Genomic DNA, 18639 nt, shown 5'->3' with positions numbered 1-18639 from the left:
CTCTTTGAACTCAGATAATTCTGATTAAACAGCGTTTCCACGTTGCTTTAGAAAAGATTTTTTTAATTAGTGGCGTTCCTGAAGAGATCCCCGATCCCTGGAATTCGTTCAGAAGTGAAAAATGTGTTTCCTTGTGCTTTTCTCCTCTTTTTATTGTTAAATAGCAACAATCTTCCTTGCTATCTATTTTAAAACAATTTAAAGACTCTAAATAAGCACCAAAATAATTGCCAGCAGTCTGTTTTCTCAAATGTATCCACATGCCTATTGTTCATGCATCACAGCCCAGTTTTCTTCTGTAACATGCTTTGTGTCAGACCTTGGCATCTTTAATTAAGGACTGGGTGGGAGGGCAGCAGCCAGAGAGGGAGGGAATCACCTGTAAGATGCTTTGGGAAAGTCACTCAGGGTCAAAACAAAGAAATTCTGTCTCAACAGTGGCCAAAACTGAATGCCTGAGGAGGAGTATAAGAATATAAACGAGGTCTTATATTTTTGATGAGTATTTTAGTTCTTTGCTTGGAAAAATGTAGATTTTTATCTCGCCTGGAAGGATTCCAGTGCTGTCTAAAGAAAAATCACTGTCTGAATAAAACCACTGTCTGGTCTGGCACAGCTCTGGGAAGTGCTGGTGCAGCTCATCCTGGGGGAAGTCCCGATGACAGGACTGGGATGAGCCTGGACTCGCCCCTGCTGGGGCCGGAGCAGGAGCGGGAGCAGCTCCCGGTGAGCCCCTGCTGATTGCACTGACCTGAGATAAAACCCAAGTGCCCTGTAATCTGGTGTTACCTCAGAAATAAATGACCATGACATTAAGAAAATATAAGCTGGGAATGTGCAGTGGGAATACTCTTTGTCCCCTGGGTATGAAGGCAAACCTGGGCTGTGCCCGGTGTGGAAATGCAGGCGAGGGAGGAGATGGAACCCCGAGGGGCTGAGATGGAGCTGCATTGCCAACCTTGCTGGTTCTTCCTTGGCTTGATTTTGTGCTGATTTCCTGTAGTACCGTGGCTTGGTGACAGCAGAAATACCAGTGTTCCGTGTCTGGAGAGTTTCAGGGAAGGTGTGGATACAAATCTCCTGCACTCCCAGCCCCACTTGCCTTTTTTCCTCCCCCAAAAGAATAAAATGCAGGAGATTATACTCTCTTTATTTGTGGAGAGAAAAGACAAGAGGATGCAGCAAAATTAAATAACAGTTTTCTTTTGTCTTTGCCATATATTAAAAAATCAGGCAGGGGAAGCAACCCCAATTTGAAATATATCTCTATTAAATATATAGAGGTGGGAAGGCCCTGGCACAGGTTGCCCAGAGAAGCTGTGGCTGCCCCATCCCTGGAAGTGTCCAAGGCCAGGTTGGACGGGGCTTGGAGCAACCTGGGCTGGTGGAAGGTGTCCCTGCCCATGGCAGGGGGTGGGTTGAGATGAGCTTTAAGGTCCCTTCCAACCCAAACCATCCTGTGATTTCATGATTCTGTATCTGCAGTACAGTTTGTTTTGGACACTGTAACTTTTTGGAGCACCATTTTATATCCTTTCTCTAATCAAAGGCTGTGTTTGCTAAGAACTGAGAGGTGCTGGGCAGTGGGATAGGTGACTGAGGTGAGGTTTGACTGAAGGACTCTGGACTGGGATGAGGAACACCTTAAGGAAAGGTCTTGACTGGGTCTCCCTGTGACATCTCAGTGCTCGCAGCCCACCGTGCCTTTCTCTTCTCTTTAAACTTATCAGATCTCAGTGCCAGATTATCTCCCTGCCAGCTCTTAGAAGCTCAGTTTAGTTGTCAGCAGCTTGTCTGCTAATAGGCACAACTGTTCTCCATCAAGGCTGTCTGAGCAAAGCATCTGGAAATGTGGAAATTCAGAGGAAATTTCGCTGGTGAAACCCAGCGGAGCAAACCCAGGCAGGTTGGGAGAGGGAGCTGCCAAGCTATAAATATTTATGTACTAAATGCATATGCTGGTGCGTAAATGAAGTGGTTGTAAAGCCTGTGAGCAGTCTTCCAAACCTGCTTTGGGTATGGTTTGGTGTAGAAAATATATTTTAAACCTTCATTTGTACGAGTGTGTGTTCAGAGGGACGTTGCCAAGGAGTGGAACAGGGGTGGATTCGCAGCGGCGGCTGCTGGGACCAGGCACTTGGTGCAAAGTTCCTTTTGCCTGATTGCAGTTATTATATTATTTACCTATTTTTAGTTCTTGTTCCTGGGTCCACAGTTGGAGCTATTTGTGTCATTTCTGATCGTTTTTCAGAATTGGATTTTTTTTTGTATAGTGAAACTGAGTTATACTTCAAATTTTCACCACTCTGTAAAAAAAGTGTAGAGTTTAGCAGACAACTGTATTTATGAAATCACACAATTCTGTCAATTATTTTCATGATGTGTTCAGTGTTTAAATGACCTGTAAAATATAACTAGATTTATTTCTAATTTTAATACTTCTATTATATGGATTAAATAAGTAGGTGGGCTGAGCAGCAGCAGTTTTGGTTAATACCTGTGCCCAGCTACTCATAGTTTTCAATGGCTATTTTCATAAATTTTTTTTTCCCAGTGCAATATGCAGATATGGCAACCATGTGCTTTTATCATTTTATTTCAGGCTTCCTCTATAAATCTTATTTCATAAGGAGCATTACTGAATGTTGCAATTCATTTCACCACTTCATATTTAATGATTATCATGTAAAAGCATCTTGGGACTTGTCTACACAGGAACTGCAACGTAATTAAATGGAGGGATACATTTAAGGACTTGCCTACCTAGGGAAATTCATTTGAATTTTAGTGGGATGTGAATTTTAAAGCAGATTGTTTCTTTTTCTTGGGATGTCTTTTATGGGTATTTTTGTTTGGGAATAAAAGCTTCTTGTTGCAAGCTTGTTTTTGGAATTGTAAATTGAGTGTTTCTCAGGTATCTGCACACACTTTCCTCACAAAGAATTTGAGATCTGACCCAAAAGTAGATGTTTCACCAGATATTTGGTTTTGGTCATAGAAATATGGCAATGCTCATTTTAGTTCCAATTTGTAATGATTTTTTTTTTTTTTATTATTTCAAGAGTTTCCATGAGAGTAACAGATTTGATTTTGCAATCCTGTCTTCAGAGGGCCTAATAGCTTTTTATTTTTTATTTTTGTGTGCGTTACTGTGGATTTGTAGCAGGGCTGAGTGACATCACATACAGATCTGGGCTCTGGGATGAGCAAATTAAATTCTTTGTTTGATCCTCTACTTGCCTGCTTTGATCAGTGGTACCTTGTCACTGGACTTTCAATCCTTGATTTTCTTCTTATCACAGAATCCCAGAATGGTTTGGGCTGGAAGACCCAAAGATCATCTCATTCCCACCTCCAGCCATGGGCAGGGACACCTTCCACCAGCCCAGGTTGCTCCAAGCCCCGTCCAACCTGGCCTTGGACACTTCCAGGGATCCAGGGGCAGCCACAGCTTCTCTGGGCAACCTGTGCCAGGGCCTCCCCACCCTCACAGGGAAGAATTTCTTCCCAGTATCCCACCTGACCCTGCCCTCTGGCCATGGGAAACCATTCCCCCTTGTCCTGTCACTCCAGGCCCCAGTAAGAAATCTGTGCCTGGCTTTCTTTCTTTACATATGTATTCTTACTTTCCTAAACAAAGTTTTTGATCCATGATTAGATATTATAATGCACTTCCAGTATCACAGAAAGACTTTCCATGATTCTGGGTTTATTTCCATGGAAAGGGAACACAATGTGAAAAACTCCCCCTACACAGAGTGTGGCTTTAACCCCTTGCACAATGTACCTCAGCCAACTCTCCTGTTGAATCCAGATGATTTTGTTCCTTTTTTCCATGTGGTTGAGTAAAGCACTATTCCCAACTCTCCAGCTTTAGCAAGACCTGTGTAGTCAAAGCTTCCAGATCCCCGTGGTGGCACCACCAGGAAGGAGCTGGAAACAGTCCCCCCAGAAGCTCTCAGGTGAATACTTGCACCCAGGGGAAATCAGGCCACTGAGGTGCAGGGCTGGTTATTTTTTTTTTCCCAATAGATACTCAGAAAAATTCATATTGGACTTGCACTCAGCAAACAAAGGTGACATTTGAGGCACCTGGAAGACAAGAGTGGCATTTCCGTGTCAATATTGAACACTGCTGGGAGTTCACTGCTCTGGTAATATCCATGCCAGGAGCTGCAGGAGCCTGGAGCTGGAGCCCTTTGGCTGGGCAGGGAGTTCCTGCTTTAATAACCTTTCTGGAGGAGGAATGTGCAGTTTTCCACACCTGCTTTGATGTGGAGGAGTGCTGCTGTAGCTTCACTCGTGAGCAAGAAGCCACAGAAGGTTGCAGGGGGCAAAGGCTGCCCCAGGTTTGAGTGGAAAGCACCAATTTATTGATGCTCATGCACTGCTTAGGACAGGTTTTACTTCTGGGTCATCCTGTTTCTTATTATTCTTTTATTTTGAGAATGGCCTCCTGGGATAGAGAGAATCATCCTGTCTCGTCCATATCTTTGACTGCCTTTTGGCAAAAATCTTCCTGTTGCCAGGAGCCAGGATTAAAATTAATGTTGTTTAAGCTCCTAAAGCTTTTGAAAGGATCACTGTCACAAAATAAATAAATTTACGCAAGTGAATAGGTCATTATACCTTAAAAAGGAGGGAGGTAGTGCTGATTTGGTGTCTTAATTGGTTTCCAAGCTAAAATTAATAGTGTGTGGAATCCCTCTTAGTAACATGACTCAGAACTATTTATTTTTCAACTCCTCTTTTAACTCTAGCTGAGATTGATGGGTGGGTTATCTTAGCATTTGGGAGATGCAAGCAGTGTTGGAATGACAAACATTTCTTGACAGCTTTAAGAAGATGGATGGTGTGGTGCCCCTGCAACAGGTTTGGGTGTTTGTGCTTTCTAATGGGCCATCGTGAGCCTCTTGCTTCACTTTCCTTCTTAACGAAGGGGAAGGAGAGGTGAGACCTAATTAAGGGCTTGGAGGTGTGTTTGTAACATGACTTCTCAGTGTGCAGGTTTGTCATCCAGCCCTCAGCAGGAGAACATAATGATGGTCATCCCCAGTTCGTGGTTTGTGCATTTGGCTTTTAAAAAAGAAGATGGTCACTGGGTTTCACTGCAGAGCTGGTGCTCAGTGATTAACTGCACCTTGGATGTCTGTTGTTATGTTGTACCTCGTTACTCCGTGTGGCAGATCTGCATAAAATCATGGTTTAAGGAAGAAAAATCCCTTACCAAAACTAACCTACTCTGGGCAACATCATTAGGCTTGAGCAGAATCCTCATGCATAGAGACTTGTGAGCATCTCTTTGATCAGCAAAACTGTGATAGCCTTAGGAGGAGAGAATGCCTTGGAAGTGTCACACACGTGGCATCACAGATTTGTGATACTAACAGGAAAAAAAGTACATTATTAGTATATTGGGAGCTTTCTCTTAAGTTCTTTACAGATGGGAGAGACGAGAGTGACTTTTCTTAATTTACTTGATTGCCAAGATTTAAGCTAAATAAAACTGTTGTTGTACAAATGAAGTTACAACATTGCACTCATTGAGGTGCCTGCCTCTCTCCTAACATTCAAAACTCTTCAGAATATTACAAACTGGGCTCTTTTGGCCCTGAGAGCCCATGGTGGAGGGGAGAGATGAGGCTGTTCTCTTGCCAGCACAGTATAAATCCTGAAATCCCCCACAGAGATCCCTTGCTCTCTTTTCAGACATTGGAACAACAGGGAAAAGTTGGGGTTTTAAATTTTATTGGGAAGGGGAAACTTGTAAACTCTCTCCTGTAGACCTGATAGATTCCCTAAGTGTGCTGTATATAAAGATGTGACTTGAAACCCTCCCTGATAACAGCTCCTGATACTTTAAAGGAATAATTCCTGAGGGGTGATTTTATTAAGAGGTTTGAGCTGTGGGTTCCGTGGCACTTGGACAATGTTATCGTGCTCAGACACGTCAGTAAAGGCTGATGCCACTTCACACCCTTGTTCACAGTTAGGCTTTTTTGCTGGCTGTGTTACAGCATTCCCACATTTCATCCATTGTGGGTTTTGGGGGTTTGAGTTGTTTAATATCCTGGCCAGAAGGAGCTGTAGATTTTCCTTTTGCCAGGTACAGCTGGACCACAGCAAATTCTCTTTCGCCAGCGCCAGTAACTTCAAGTATAAAAGTTAATTTATTTCCAAAACTAAAAAGGTATTTTGAATAAGTAATTTAGATGTTTGCACCTACATAAATAACCTTTCCCTAGCCAAGAGCAGGCAAACCTTGCTGCTTTGTGTATGGTGCTACTTTTGTCTGTGTTGTAAGAAGAAAAGCCTCACTAACAGGACGTGTCAGCCATGAGCAGTTAAAGCCAACACGTCTCCCTGTGATATAAGAGAACAGTTTATGGATTAATATTCGGGTGCCTGGCAGGAAGCACATTGCAGTGGATTAGTATTCTTATCATTTGAGTGACAATTTATAAAAAGCTGATTAAAATGACCTGGATCCGGGACACATGGGTTGGAGCCAGGAGACGTGTGGAAGCGATTTAAATCTCACCTTCCCACTTCCCTGCTCTAATCTCCTGGGCAAGAGCAGAGCACAGCGAGGCTGCTCGATTTTATAGCTCCCTAGTCACAGGGGACTGAGAAGCAGCTGATACTGGGGGGCTGTGGAGTTACCTGCTCCTTCCACAGCTGCCCTGGCCAAAGCCAGGAGCTCAGGATCCCGCTGCGGTTACTACAAGAAATAAAAGCTTCCCAGCTCCTGCCTCTGCTTTCACTCCTCTGGAGGAGATTCATGTCTCCTGGTTGACTCTGGATCTCCTGCTTGACTTAAGCACTTGCATTGTGAGCAGCAGAAATACTTCCCCAGGAGTTCCCCGAGTAACAACTTTATTCCACCACAGGAATTTGTCTAAGCCATCTTCAGTATCGGATTTTATCTGCAGTATTGCTCAAAGCAGCTGCACTGTGTCCAGAGGACCTGGCCTGGTGTATTTTAGGACATATAGTAACTTAAACCAGATACTGACCTTGTGCAATTCCTATCTTCAGCAAAGAGGTTGTTATTTGAAGTTTTGTTTGTTTTTTAAATTATATGTTGCACTCATAGCACGCTGGCGTCGTGACAAATATGATTTAATGCAAAGGAATCTCGTGGAAAAAATGGCCTTGTGAAGTGATTCAGGGGGTATTTTGGTAGGGCATAAAGGTGGTATTTTTCTTCAACTCTAATACTGGTTCCTAAAATATACAGAAATAAAATAGTTCCTGGAGAAAGCGTGTTACAGATGTCAGATGCCTCTGACATCCACTTATAATTCGTCATTAGAATCTTGCAGAAGGAGGGACAGATTTGGGGTGATCAGAGCCCAGTTGTTGTGTGTGGGGAGGTGAAGTTTTCCTTTCTTAGACCAGGTCAGCACAACCCAGATAAATGTGACTTCATTGCCTTATCTCTGTGACCCTGGAGAGAGAGGACACTTTAACCCCCTCATCGTTGTGATGCTGCTTCTCTCCTGGGGGACGTGATGTACCAGCACAGTGGGGGGAGCTGAGTCACAGCTTCACCCTTTCCTTCTTCTGTTTCCATGTCCAGGATGCACAGATCCAGTGGCACAGATCAAAAAATGAAAATATGAGAGGGAAATTAGCTGTGCTTTGGGCCAGATGAGGTCGTTCTGTGGGTGCAGTTTGTTGAGTGAGAACAAGGGAAGGGCACGAGGTGTGAAACACATTTTTTAACCATTTTCATTTTAAGATGAAAAGGAAGAGCCCAGAGGTGACAAAATCCGTAAGAAAAAGTTGGGAAGGCTTTGGAAATTGCCTCCTTTGGTCCATGAGTCCAAATGCAGCAATGGGCAAGTGCCCTCCTGAAAGTGGGGCAGAGTGAGGACCTGGACCAAGGAGCTTTATTTGTGGGTGCACTAATTGTGAGCTGAACAAAAAGGACTTGGTGGTGGTAAATATTTCATATTATTAGAAGTCCCTGGCAGCTGGCCAGGAAGCAATATTTCTTCCCATGGCAGTTATTTCTCCAAGGTGGATCACATGAGGTAAAGCCTGTCTGTGGTATCCAGCCTGCATTCCCCCTGAAGCCGTGGCTGACCTCTGTGAGGCCTCGGGAATACTCTGTTGAGGTGGCTCACAAAGTCAGCAGTTTTCAAGATTGAACAGCTTATAAGGGCCTGGCTATATTTTTATTTCATTTTTGTTACAGTATCTTCTCAGCAAAATATGATTTTCAGGAGAAGAGCCAGGCTTGTGGGTGGTCACCCAACCTGTTTCTCATTTACTAAATCAGGAGATTCACATCTTTTCTCCCATTTCAAGTCTTGGACATCAGGTGCATTGAAAAAAATGAGATGAAATGAGCTGGTGCATTGGTACTAAAAAAATTGATTCTAAGATAAAGACAAGAAAAATTTGTATATGGGGTGAAATAGATAAAGTAATTTGGTGCAAATGCTCTGTTATTTAGTTCAAAGTTATTTGTACAGCTGAAGACCACATGAAGTCCGTAATTATTATTAATTCTTTGCTCAGCAGGCTCAGCAAAGACCACGTGTGGTCCCAGGGGCTTTCCTTGCACCCTCACTGCTTTTCCCCTGGTGCCACAAGCACATCCACACCTGCAGAGCCAGTGGTTCATCCCAGTGGCCAGTGGCCTGTTTGAGGATGTGTCCATCCTCCTCTCCTCTTTCCTGACCCCTCACTGTCGGGACGAGCCCCATGGGTGGAGCAGCACCTTTTAGCTTTCCAAGCTCCTTGTAATGGCACTTGTGATATCACCAAAGGATCTCGTTTGGCTGAAGGGCTGATGAAGAGCTGCAAGAGCTCAGTGGCCACTTGTTCTGTTGGTCAGAGCCACTGAAAGGGTTTGGATGAGCTGAAAGCCAGCCCAGAGCGCTGTGCCAGGAGTGCCAGCAGCTCCAGCCCTGCTGCCACTTAGGGGCACTGAAATAAGTGCAATGTAAAACCTAAAAAATGCACATTTTGGGGCATCTCTGGGCACCCCTGGAAGGTCACACACTTGTGAGAGGGCAAGGGAAAACAACACATCACCTCTTGAGCTCTGAAAAGCAGAGCCAGCACGGCAGGTCAGTCCGAGGTGACACATCGCTGCTAATTGAAGTCTGTGAGTCTTTGCTTTCTCCATCCTAAAAACATATCTCTGAAGTAACAAGTATTAACATTTTCTTTGCCATTTCCTCCTGTTCTATTCCCTCTACAGAGCAATGAGTTTCTAAATGCTGGCTAATAAGAGGAATGTGTCTTTTGGGGGGGAAAAAATAATAAATTAAACTGTGGCAGATGCTTAATGTAGCAGAGCTTTGTGGGTTCGTGGGACAGTCTGGGGTTTCACTGCCCTCCTCTATCTGTAGAGGAACATTGTAACATTGTTCAGGCTTGCATCAATCTCATTTTTAATTAGAATCTTCTTTGAAATGGAAAATATTAAAGCAGATCTATAGCAAGACTGGGAACTGCAAAGCCAGAGGGCTTTCAGATACTGCCTTAAAAAAAAAAAAAAAAAAAAAAGCGAAAAAGCTATTTCTAATCCTTAAAATATTTGCCTTGCTTTATTTTCATATCTTGAAGACAAACAGGTGCTGTGTGCCCTTTATGATTCTCAAATATACAATCTCCAAGCCAGCAATCTCTAAAGCCTCCCCTTGTTTGTACAATTAGGGTGGGATTTTCAGAATCACTCAGTGTTGGTCTGTCTCTGCTCTCATTGAAGTCAAACTGCCATTGACTTCAGTGAGAATCGTGTTAGATCAGTGCATGGGTGCTTTTGAAAATCCTTCCCTCTGCCTTTTTTTCAGTCACATCTGTGTACAATTGAGTAAAAAGACCTTTGTAATATGCTTTAATTATTCTTTGTTGTTTTCGTATAAAAGTGATTGAAAGGAAACCAGAAGGAAACCTGTAATAATAATGTTGACTTTGATCTTATTTACCATAAATTATATGTTATGTTTTTCTTCTCCGCTTATGTAATTATATATTCCTTTATGACAATGTAAGATAAATCACCAAAAACATGAAGAATAGAAATAATTAGGTAATATGGAGGGGAAGAGCAGTCGCAGAGGAAGGAACTCGTGGTCTGATGGGTTTCCAGTGCTCCTTACAGCAACTTTCCTTTGGCTGCCTGGGAAAATCAGGAGACTTCATGTGAAAGGCTAGTCCTGAAACCTGATGAATTTGGACTAATGGCTTTCTGGGTTTCACCTTCCCAGGAAACCTGAGGTTACTGTCCAGGTATCCAGGCTCTGCTCTGCCCAATTTTGGTCCACTCACATCTCCTGAATTTGTGCATCTTTTTGGTATCCAGCCTGTGTTTCAGTGGTGTTTCTGGTTAACTGCTTGCTCTTGGGCAATGCCAAAGGAAACCAAAGAGAATCAGAGCTTACTGTAGTGCAGAGGAGTTGGGAGAACCCCAGAAGCACCTAATTCAACAGGACCAGTATTTGCAAGACCTGCCCTGAACAGCCCAACTTCCCCCCTGGCTGGAGGTATTCAGTGGAGTGCTCAAGTGGGGAGCTGTACTGGGTTTTATTTGTGTGATGTTAAAAATGTTTGCTTGGGTCTGTGGCAAGACATTTTAGCTGAGGAGGAGCTTTGGCCACCACCTGTAGCTCATCTCCTCCTTCCCATGTGGTGCAAGGCAGAGGATTTTGGAGCCAGCAGCACTTCAGAGCAGGAGGAGGTTCTTTGGCAACAGCCTCATCTCTTTGTTCACTCGTAGGTTCACCTGAACTGCCCTTCAGAGAGAAATACAGAGATCCAGGGGACAATTCTGGTGGCAAAGAGCACATGGAAGCCTTCTCAGTTGCAGGGGAGGTTTTGCAACGGCAGGACCTCTGAGTTGCCTTGAATTAAATTGTCTTTTAATAACAGGGTTCCATTCTGTCTTTAGAGTCACAGGCTTATCGGTTCTGCTGTAAATATGTGTTTAGCATTAGAGTAAAATGTTATGTCAATACATGGCACACTGGGTGCCTGTTCCAGCCACCGCTGTTCCCACCACGTGTCACCGATTAGAGCTGGGCCTGGCCGGGGGCCAGGCTGGTGCTTGATACACTTCTAAATCCAGAGTGGTCTAAGAGAGATGTTTATTAGCTGGAGTGTGGCTGATCTGTTTGATAAACTCCGTGGCATATTGTTCCTCTTAGTGCACTCTGTTGGTGTTTTTGTGTGAACAGGAGTGAAGGTGTTGGACTGCCATGGTGCAGGAGTTACAGTCCCTCCCGCAGGAATGACCACGGATGGCGAATGCAGTGTGTGCTCAGGGCTTTGTGTCTGCTCCACTGGCCTAATTAACTGCTAATGGTCAGGTCACTGTCTTGGGAAAGTTAATAGGTGGTGTTGGTGTTCTTCCCACAGAGGGTGGTTGGCACTGACCAGGCTCCCCAGGGAATGGTCACAACCCCAAGGCTGCCAGAGCTCCAGGAGGGTTTGGACGTCGCTCTCAGGGTCAGGATGGGATTGTTGGGGTGTCTGTGCAGGGCCAGGAATTGGACTGGATGGTCCTTGTGGGTCCCTCCCAACTGAGGATATTCTGTGGTTCTGTGACCTGATGGAAGGAGCAAGAGTTCTCCCTGTGAAGGCACAGGACACCCTCTCACCTTTCCCTGTCATTGGTCCTGGAAATGCCGGCGTGTCGTAATGCTGTCTGCATGTGTGAGGTGATGCTATGGAAATCTTGGCTTAGTCCTAATAAAATTATTAATCTGGGAGATCTGAGTGCTCATCTACCCCCTGCATGCACTTCTGCTTCCAGGAGGCAGCTTGAAATTAAACGTTCTGTAACATTTCACTTGAAAACAAAGTGGAAACCAACATGAAGAAGCTGAAGGACAGAAACCCCATGGGTGTAAACAGCTCGGAGCAGTAATGTGACAGCTACTCTAGGAACTGGGAGATGTTTAAGATATAATTACTGTATATTAACAAGATGAGATCTGCACAAAGAGCCTGATGAGCCTGCCAGAGAAATAAACCACAAAGTACTGGCTGACCTGATTTATTTTTTTTTTCCACCGTCATGTTTTAAATGTTCATGCATGCTGATTAAAATTTAGGTTGGGGTCTGCAGAGCTCTTGCCAAGTTTTGTCACTCAGGGCTTTTTAGATGCTGTAGATTTAACCCTCTGTCTGCCCTTTTGGTGGCCAACTTCCCAGATACCAAGGGCAGATAATATTCTGCCGTGTCCAGCTGAACCGATGCATTCAGACTTCCTGAGGAAAAAGCCTCTTGAGTGCTTTTAAAATATTTATTTATCCAGGAGTCATCTTACTGAATTTACTCTTTGCTAAAACAGGCAGGGCTGTGTTGGCCTGGCATGAGATAATATGTTTGACTTCACTCTTTCATTCCTATGGAATGATATTTGAGATGCACGGGGGTTTTTTTCGGTTTTTCTAGAATATCAGGGGAAAATAATTTCGAGTGGAGAGAGAATTTTGCTGAACATCTGGGAGCAAAATGGGAAAAGTTTGATAAATGGCATCTTGCTGACATGTAATAGCAACTAGCTCAGTGAAGGAATCTAGGGCATTGCAAATAAAAGGATTTTCCTTAACTGTAGTTCAGTTGGAAATGTAGCTCCGTGCGTACACTTGACAGTAACAGATTATTCCGATTGTCAGATTTAAAAAAGCGAGAAAATTCAGACTGAAGTCATGCAGTAATCTTAATTTCAGGAGCAGCCGTGTCTGTGTGTAGAGACAGACATTTTTTGATGACTTAAGTCAGCAGAGGAGATTCTTGTTCAAAATTTATATTCTATTCAGAGGTTGACTACTCTATTAAATATATATGGAAATGTTTCATACACTGAGCATGGCATTGTCAGGTTATCCTGTTAACTGCATAAGTTTAAATTCTTTCAGGTGTTGACTGTCCAGCTGTTCTTCATTGTAGTCATCTTGTGTTTGAGACACATGACGTTTAAAACTTGCACATTAGTTTGATTTTATCCATCACACAGGGATACCTTTATCCATGAGCTTAAGTGCTCTCAAATGAGCCAGAATCTCCTCAGACACACAAGTTTAAACTGGAAGCAACTCAGAGCAGTCAGACCTTGCAAACAGAAATCAAAACTGTGACTTATAAGAAAACCCCGAGCATACCCAAGATATTTTCCAGAGAACAGACTTGAGCTCTATAGAATTTTTCCCTTGTATTGCTCTACCAGTCTGATGTCAAATGACATTTTTTTCTTCATTTGCTGTAATTGTCCCTGAAATGTAACAGTGAAACAAACCATTAGCAAAAGGCTGAGCTGTCAGGAGCAATCACTGCCGGCGGATCCGAACGGGCGCTCTCCCCGCTCCGAAGGTGCTCCTTGCTGTTTCCTAGGGAGGCTCTTTGTGAAACATCCGACACTTCCAGGGTAGTGTTGTAGTTGGGAAGGTCCAACCGCTGCAGATCAGCCACAGCAAACAGTGGACAAGAAATTCCCTGTCATCTACCTGCCTGAAAATGACTGAGGAGCTGCCCAGTGCTGGGTCACAGTGCTCAGGCAAAGCAAAAGATGTGTGAACCTTCTCTCTCTTTCTTTCTTTCTTTCTCTTTCTTTCTTTCTTTCTTTCTTTCTTTCTTTCTTTCTTTCTTTCTTTCTTTCTTTCTTTCTTTCTTTCTTTCTTTCTTTCTTTCTTTCTTTCTTTCTTTCTTTCTTTCTTTCTTTCTTTCTTTCTTTCTTTCTTTCTTTCTTTCTTTCTTTCTTTCTTTCTTTCTCTTTTTCTTTCTCTCTTTCTTTCTTTTTCTTTTTCTTTCTCTCTTTCTTCTTTTCTCTTTCCTTCTTTCTTTCTTTCTTTCTTTCTTTTTTCTTTCTCTCTTTCTTTCTTTTTCTCTTTCTTTATTTCTTTTTCTTTCTCTTTCTTTCTCTTTTCTATTTCCTTCTTTCTTTCTTTCTTTCTTCTTTTCTCTTTCCTTCTTTCTTTCTTTTTTCTTTCTCTCTTTCTTTCTCTCTTTTTGTCTTTCTTTCTCTCTCTCTTTCTTTTCCTTTCTTTCTTTCTCTCTCTCTTTCTTCCTTTCTTCCTTTCTCTTTCTCTCTTTCTCTCTTTCCTCCTTCTTTCCTTCTTCATTTTCCCCTTTCTTTCTTCCTTTCCTCTCTTTCTTTCTCTCTCTCTCTCTTTTTTTTTTCTTTCTCCCTTCCTTCATTCTCCTCTTTCCTGTGAGAAACCCTTGGCTGAGCAGACTGAGTTTGCTTCAGGAATATCAATAATAAAATTGGAAGGCTTTGAGAATCAGTAGGGATTGTAGTTGGGTTGGGTGCTCCTTTCCAGACAGAGGTTTACTGGGAGCAAACCAGCAACAGGACAAGAGGAATTGGCCTCGAGTTGTGCCGGGGGATGTTCAGGCTGGGCATCAGGAAGAATTTCTTCATGGAAAGGGTGGTCAGGCATTGGAGGTGGTGGAATCCCCATCCCTGGAGGTGTGGACATGGCACTCAGTGCTCTGGGCTGGGGGACAAGGTGGGGATCGGTCACAGGTTGGACTTGATGGTCTTGGAGATCTTTCCCAGCCTAAATGACTCTGTGATTCAAACCACCAGCCAGCTCTGCCACACAGATGGAGGCAAAAAATTCTAGTGAATTGAATATAAACTAGTAATTAAATTCTGCATTGGTGTTTTAAATTTCCATGCCTTTATATGGCACCACGGATTGAGAACGTTGTGGGCTGTGTTAGACAGGATGATCCATGGGTATCCATGGGTATCCAATCCCTGCTGCTCTTGCAACATGTAGGAGCAACAGCAGAGATTCCCAATTGTTATATAGTCATTACTTCAAGGCAGTAGGTGGGAAAAATGGTTCCATGTGCCTGGAAATGGAGCATCTTTCCCTTGATGTCCACCTGTAGGGCTCTGAATGGCCCCAGTCCATTGATGTTCCCCTGGGAATGCAGCCCCAGTAAGCAGCAAGACCAGTAATGTGACACTGTCACAATGAAAATGTTTGTTAATTGTGTCTTTTGTAGCATAAAATGTTAAATCAGCTTGCTGGAATAACATAGATTTTATCATGTAGTCATTTTTCATATATAATCACCTAAAACTGTCTGCAGTTTGGCTACGCTGAGCTATACTGTCAGTCTGACTCCTTGGAATTATGATTTGTTATGGTGCTTTTCCTACATATTCACCATAATTGGGATCCTACCCCAAAACCTCAGACGTAACGTCAGTAGAAAATATTCTTTGCATAAACACATCCTACACTTTCTGTAAGTAAATCCCTGCTTGGTATTTGTGTTGTTGTTTTGCACACGTAAAACTGGACGACTCTAGAGTTGCCTGGATGGCAAAGTGGATTCAGCTTTTCCAGTAATATTCTTACTAAAAAAAAAAAAAATCCTCCAGGAGCCTGCAGGAATTCCAAGCAGGTAGTGACTCCTGAATTTTCCCACAGGCCACGTTTAAAGTCAAATTAGGTTGTGACATTAAATAACACCATATGGTGTGTTCACTCCCTGCTGCTCCAACTGGAGACTCGGTGCAGCTTCAGTGGCGTTTTACAAGGGTTGATTGATTTGGGGGTGGGTTATGGGTTCTTGGAAGTCAGATGATCTTGGAAAAAAACTTGGGGTTTGTCTTTTAAAGACCAAAAGAGGAACATTTGCAAGGGCTGTTTCTGTTAATGTAAAACTGGGGAGGCTCAGCCTGGAGAAAAGGAGGCTCGGGGGACCTTCTTGCTTTCTACAGCTCCCTAAAGAGGTTGGAGCCAGGTGGGGATTGGTTTTTTCTCCCAGTTAAGAAGTGACAGGACCAGGGGAAATGGCCTCAAGCTGTGCCAGGGGAGGTTTTGATTGGATATTAGGAGATTTTCTTCACTGAGAGTATGGTCAGGCATTGGAAGTGGCTGCCCAGGGATGTGGTGGGGTCACCATCCCTGGAAGCATTCAGAAAATGTATGGATGTGACACTTGTGGATGTGGTTTAATGGTGGTGGTGTTGGGTTTGTGGTTGGGCTGGATGATCTTCTCCAAGTGTAACAATTCCATGATTCCATTCTGTGTGTGCACATGTAATTGTGTACATCTGAAAGCTGTGTCAGACCTGTCAGGAGCGGGATTTGGAATCAAACTCTGCTTCGAGTGATGAACTCCTGGGGTCTTGTGCAAACTCCTTTTGTCCTCCAGGTGATTTTCTTTCTCGGGGGCTGCCAAAAGCATCAGTGCAAACTTATCAAAGCTCCAAATTCACGCTGTATTCCTGAACCTTCAAAAATAGAGATTAAAGCACCTGCAGATGCAGACAGGACATTCCACACATGGCATGTTTTCCGGGATCCTTTCATTTTGATTGTTCCTTTCTTTTTTTTTTTTTTTTTTTAATTACAGTTCTTTGAGGTCCCATTTGACTCAAACATGAACAGGACAAAGAACAGGCCGCTGGTGCGAGGACAGATCAGGTAAGGCCCTGCACACCTGCTCTGGCTGAGAGAAAGGAGCTTCATGCTGCTTTTATCTGTTTCCAAGTTTCCCTCCCTCTTCAGATGACGAAAAACAGCACTTTTAAGACAAAAGACGTAAGGAAGAAACGCATCTTTCTCTGTTCTTTGCTATCTCTTTGTGTTTATAACTTTCATCTGAGGAGTTTGGGCAATCAGCTATCCTGGAAAACACGGAATTTCTCAAGACAGCTGAATTTCCCCTCGTGTTACATATTTCTTCATGTGCCATGAGATGGTTACGTGCGTGGTGTGGTAGCACACAGTTATGTTCCACTGAACTTCTATTTTGCAACAATAAATCTTCAGAATTTCCCATCTTAGAACAAACACAAAGATGTATGTTGTTTTTAATAGTCACATTTATCTCTTGGATCGCAGATATTCGTTTGAGACTCCCAGCAGAGGTACCTACAAATCGTTTTCTTTAGTGGTTTGTAAAGGCCCTTGTGTTGTCTTTGCCTATTTAGCCGGGTGAAAACTCAAAATTGTGGCATCTCGTGGAATTAATGTGAAAATTTGTCATCATTAAATTTATCATAGTCCATAAGTAAATTCCTCCCACCCCAAAAAGCAAAGAGATTTCCTTTAAAAAAATAAACCCGCTTCATTCCCTCTGTTTTTTGGATTATGTATCGGTTCAGTCTCTCAAAGGCTGTTTGCCAGCTAAAAAAGCAAAGTGAAAAAGAACATCAAGAAAAAAAAACCTCTGACTTATTTGCAAACTGAAACTGAAGGCCCAATTCATAAATGATTCAACAAACAATTTTAGTATTGCGTTTCCATGATTTGTGCCAAGGATTATTTATAACAAAATTATGTTTTCCCTTAGGCTTCGGTGAACAGTTGGTCCTATTTCTTTCTGTGTTTTATCCATCACCTTTGGAGGACTGAAAAAAACCCGTGATAGATGAAATTACAAGAAAATTGAGACAAAATAGTAAAGTGAACCTTGGGGGTAAATTCGCTCTTGTGGTAAATAGTTAGAGCACTTCAATAAACTTGTTCTGATTTGTTCTCAGAGATGGTGCTAATTACAGATTCCTGAGCTGAGTTAATTTTATTTAAAAACATATTTTAGGGACCACTGCAGTGAGGGCATCTGTTGTACATACAGTAAGTCAGGCTTAATTGTGCAGTTCAGGGGAGCTGCACTTCTGCTCCCTTCCATGTGGTCCTTTAGCCCTGGGAGAAGAAACACTTGTTAGGAAGAAAGATGATGGGGGATGGTTATTTTAGGGGTTTTTTTGTGTTTATCATAGTCTACTTGCATGGCTTGCAGTGCTTCTGGAGTCAAAAATATAACTAGGAAACTTTCTGTCAAGTTTTGATTCAGAGAAAGCCATTTATTTTATGTTTCCAGTGTCCTTAAGTGAACTTCGCTGTCGTCTGAATGCACCACAGATTGGCAAACCCATATTTCATGGATTTTCTTGCTTCTCCCTCCCCTTCATATTTGCTTTCACCACAAAATGGTAATGCTGGGGACTTTGTGTAATCACTCCTCAATCTATCTACCTGACTGTCAACAGCTAATTTAAAGTTCTTTAAAGTGTCACTTCCCTTGAATAATGCTGCCCTCGCTCCCTGCAGACCCTGGAACACGCAGGCCTTGACTGGGGTTATTTCTTCTGCCAGAGGAGAATAATCCAGTGCAAGTGATCTAACCTTGTTACGTTTTGCCACATATTCCCTGGTGTTCCTTGAACTCTTTCCTTCCTGGCTGATTAAATAAAGCCCGTAAATGGTTGTGCTAAAACCAGGCAAAACCAGACGAGACAGGGGTGGATAAACAGTACGTAAGAGACTGGTGTCTTGGCTCTGGGAAGGCATCCAGAGAGCTTGGGGTATGCACGGAGTTCTTGCCCAAAATTTGCCTGACATTTGAGTTTTGACATTTTCTTCTCTTCAGCTGCTTCATTTCATGAAATACTTGATGGCTTTTTGATTCTGCTGCATTACAACATCTGTGCTGTCCAGTGCAAACGAGGCGTCGTCTTCTGATCCGTCTTCATTTGCGCTGTTTGTAAATATATTCTGATTTCCCTCCTTTTTTTTTTTTGGTCTTTTCTTGCTTTATGTTTATTTGGCATAGTCCCTGTTTCAGAACTGGTCAGTGTGGGTAGCAGTTTTTGTCCTGAGCTTGAGGTCCCTTTTGAAGAGAGGGAAGGCTGTTAACTCTCC

General features: G+C 43.0%; 1 protein-coding gene across 1 annotated transcript in view; it reads left to right on the top strand.

The window, feature by feature from the left end:
- The window catches only part of LOC116796295 (protoheme IX farnesyltransferase, mitochondrial), a 104226-nt gene that overhangs the window by 52943 nt on the left and 32644 nt on the right, over positions 1-18639 (top strand). Inside the window, exon 5 of the mRNA XM_032706802.1 lies at positions 16346-16416. Coding sequence (XP_032562693.1) covers positions 16346-16416 — 71 coding nt within the window. The remainder of the gene's footprint in view (positions 1-16345; positions 16417-18639) is intronic.

This window comes from Chiroxiphia lanceolata, chromosome 19 (genome assembly GCF_009829145.1).
Source record: "Chiroxiphia lanceolata isolate bChiLan1 chromosome 19, bChiLan1.pri, whole genome shotgun sequence".
Lineage (NCBI taxonomy): Eukaryota > Metazoa > Chordata > Aves > Passeriformes > Pipridae > Chiroxiphia > Chiroxiphia lanceolata.
This window is presented reverse-complemented; position numbering and strand designations above follow the sequence as displayed.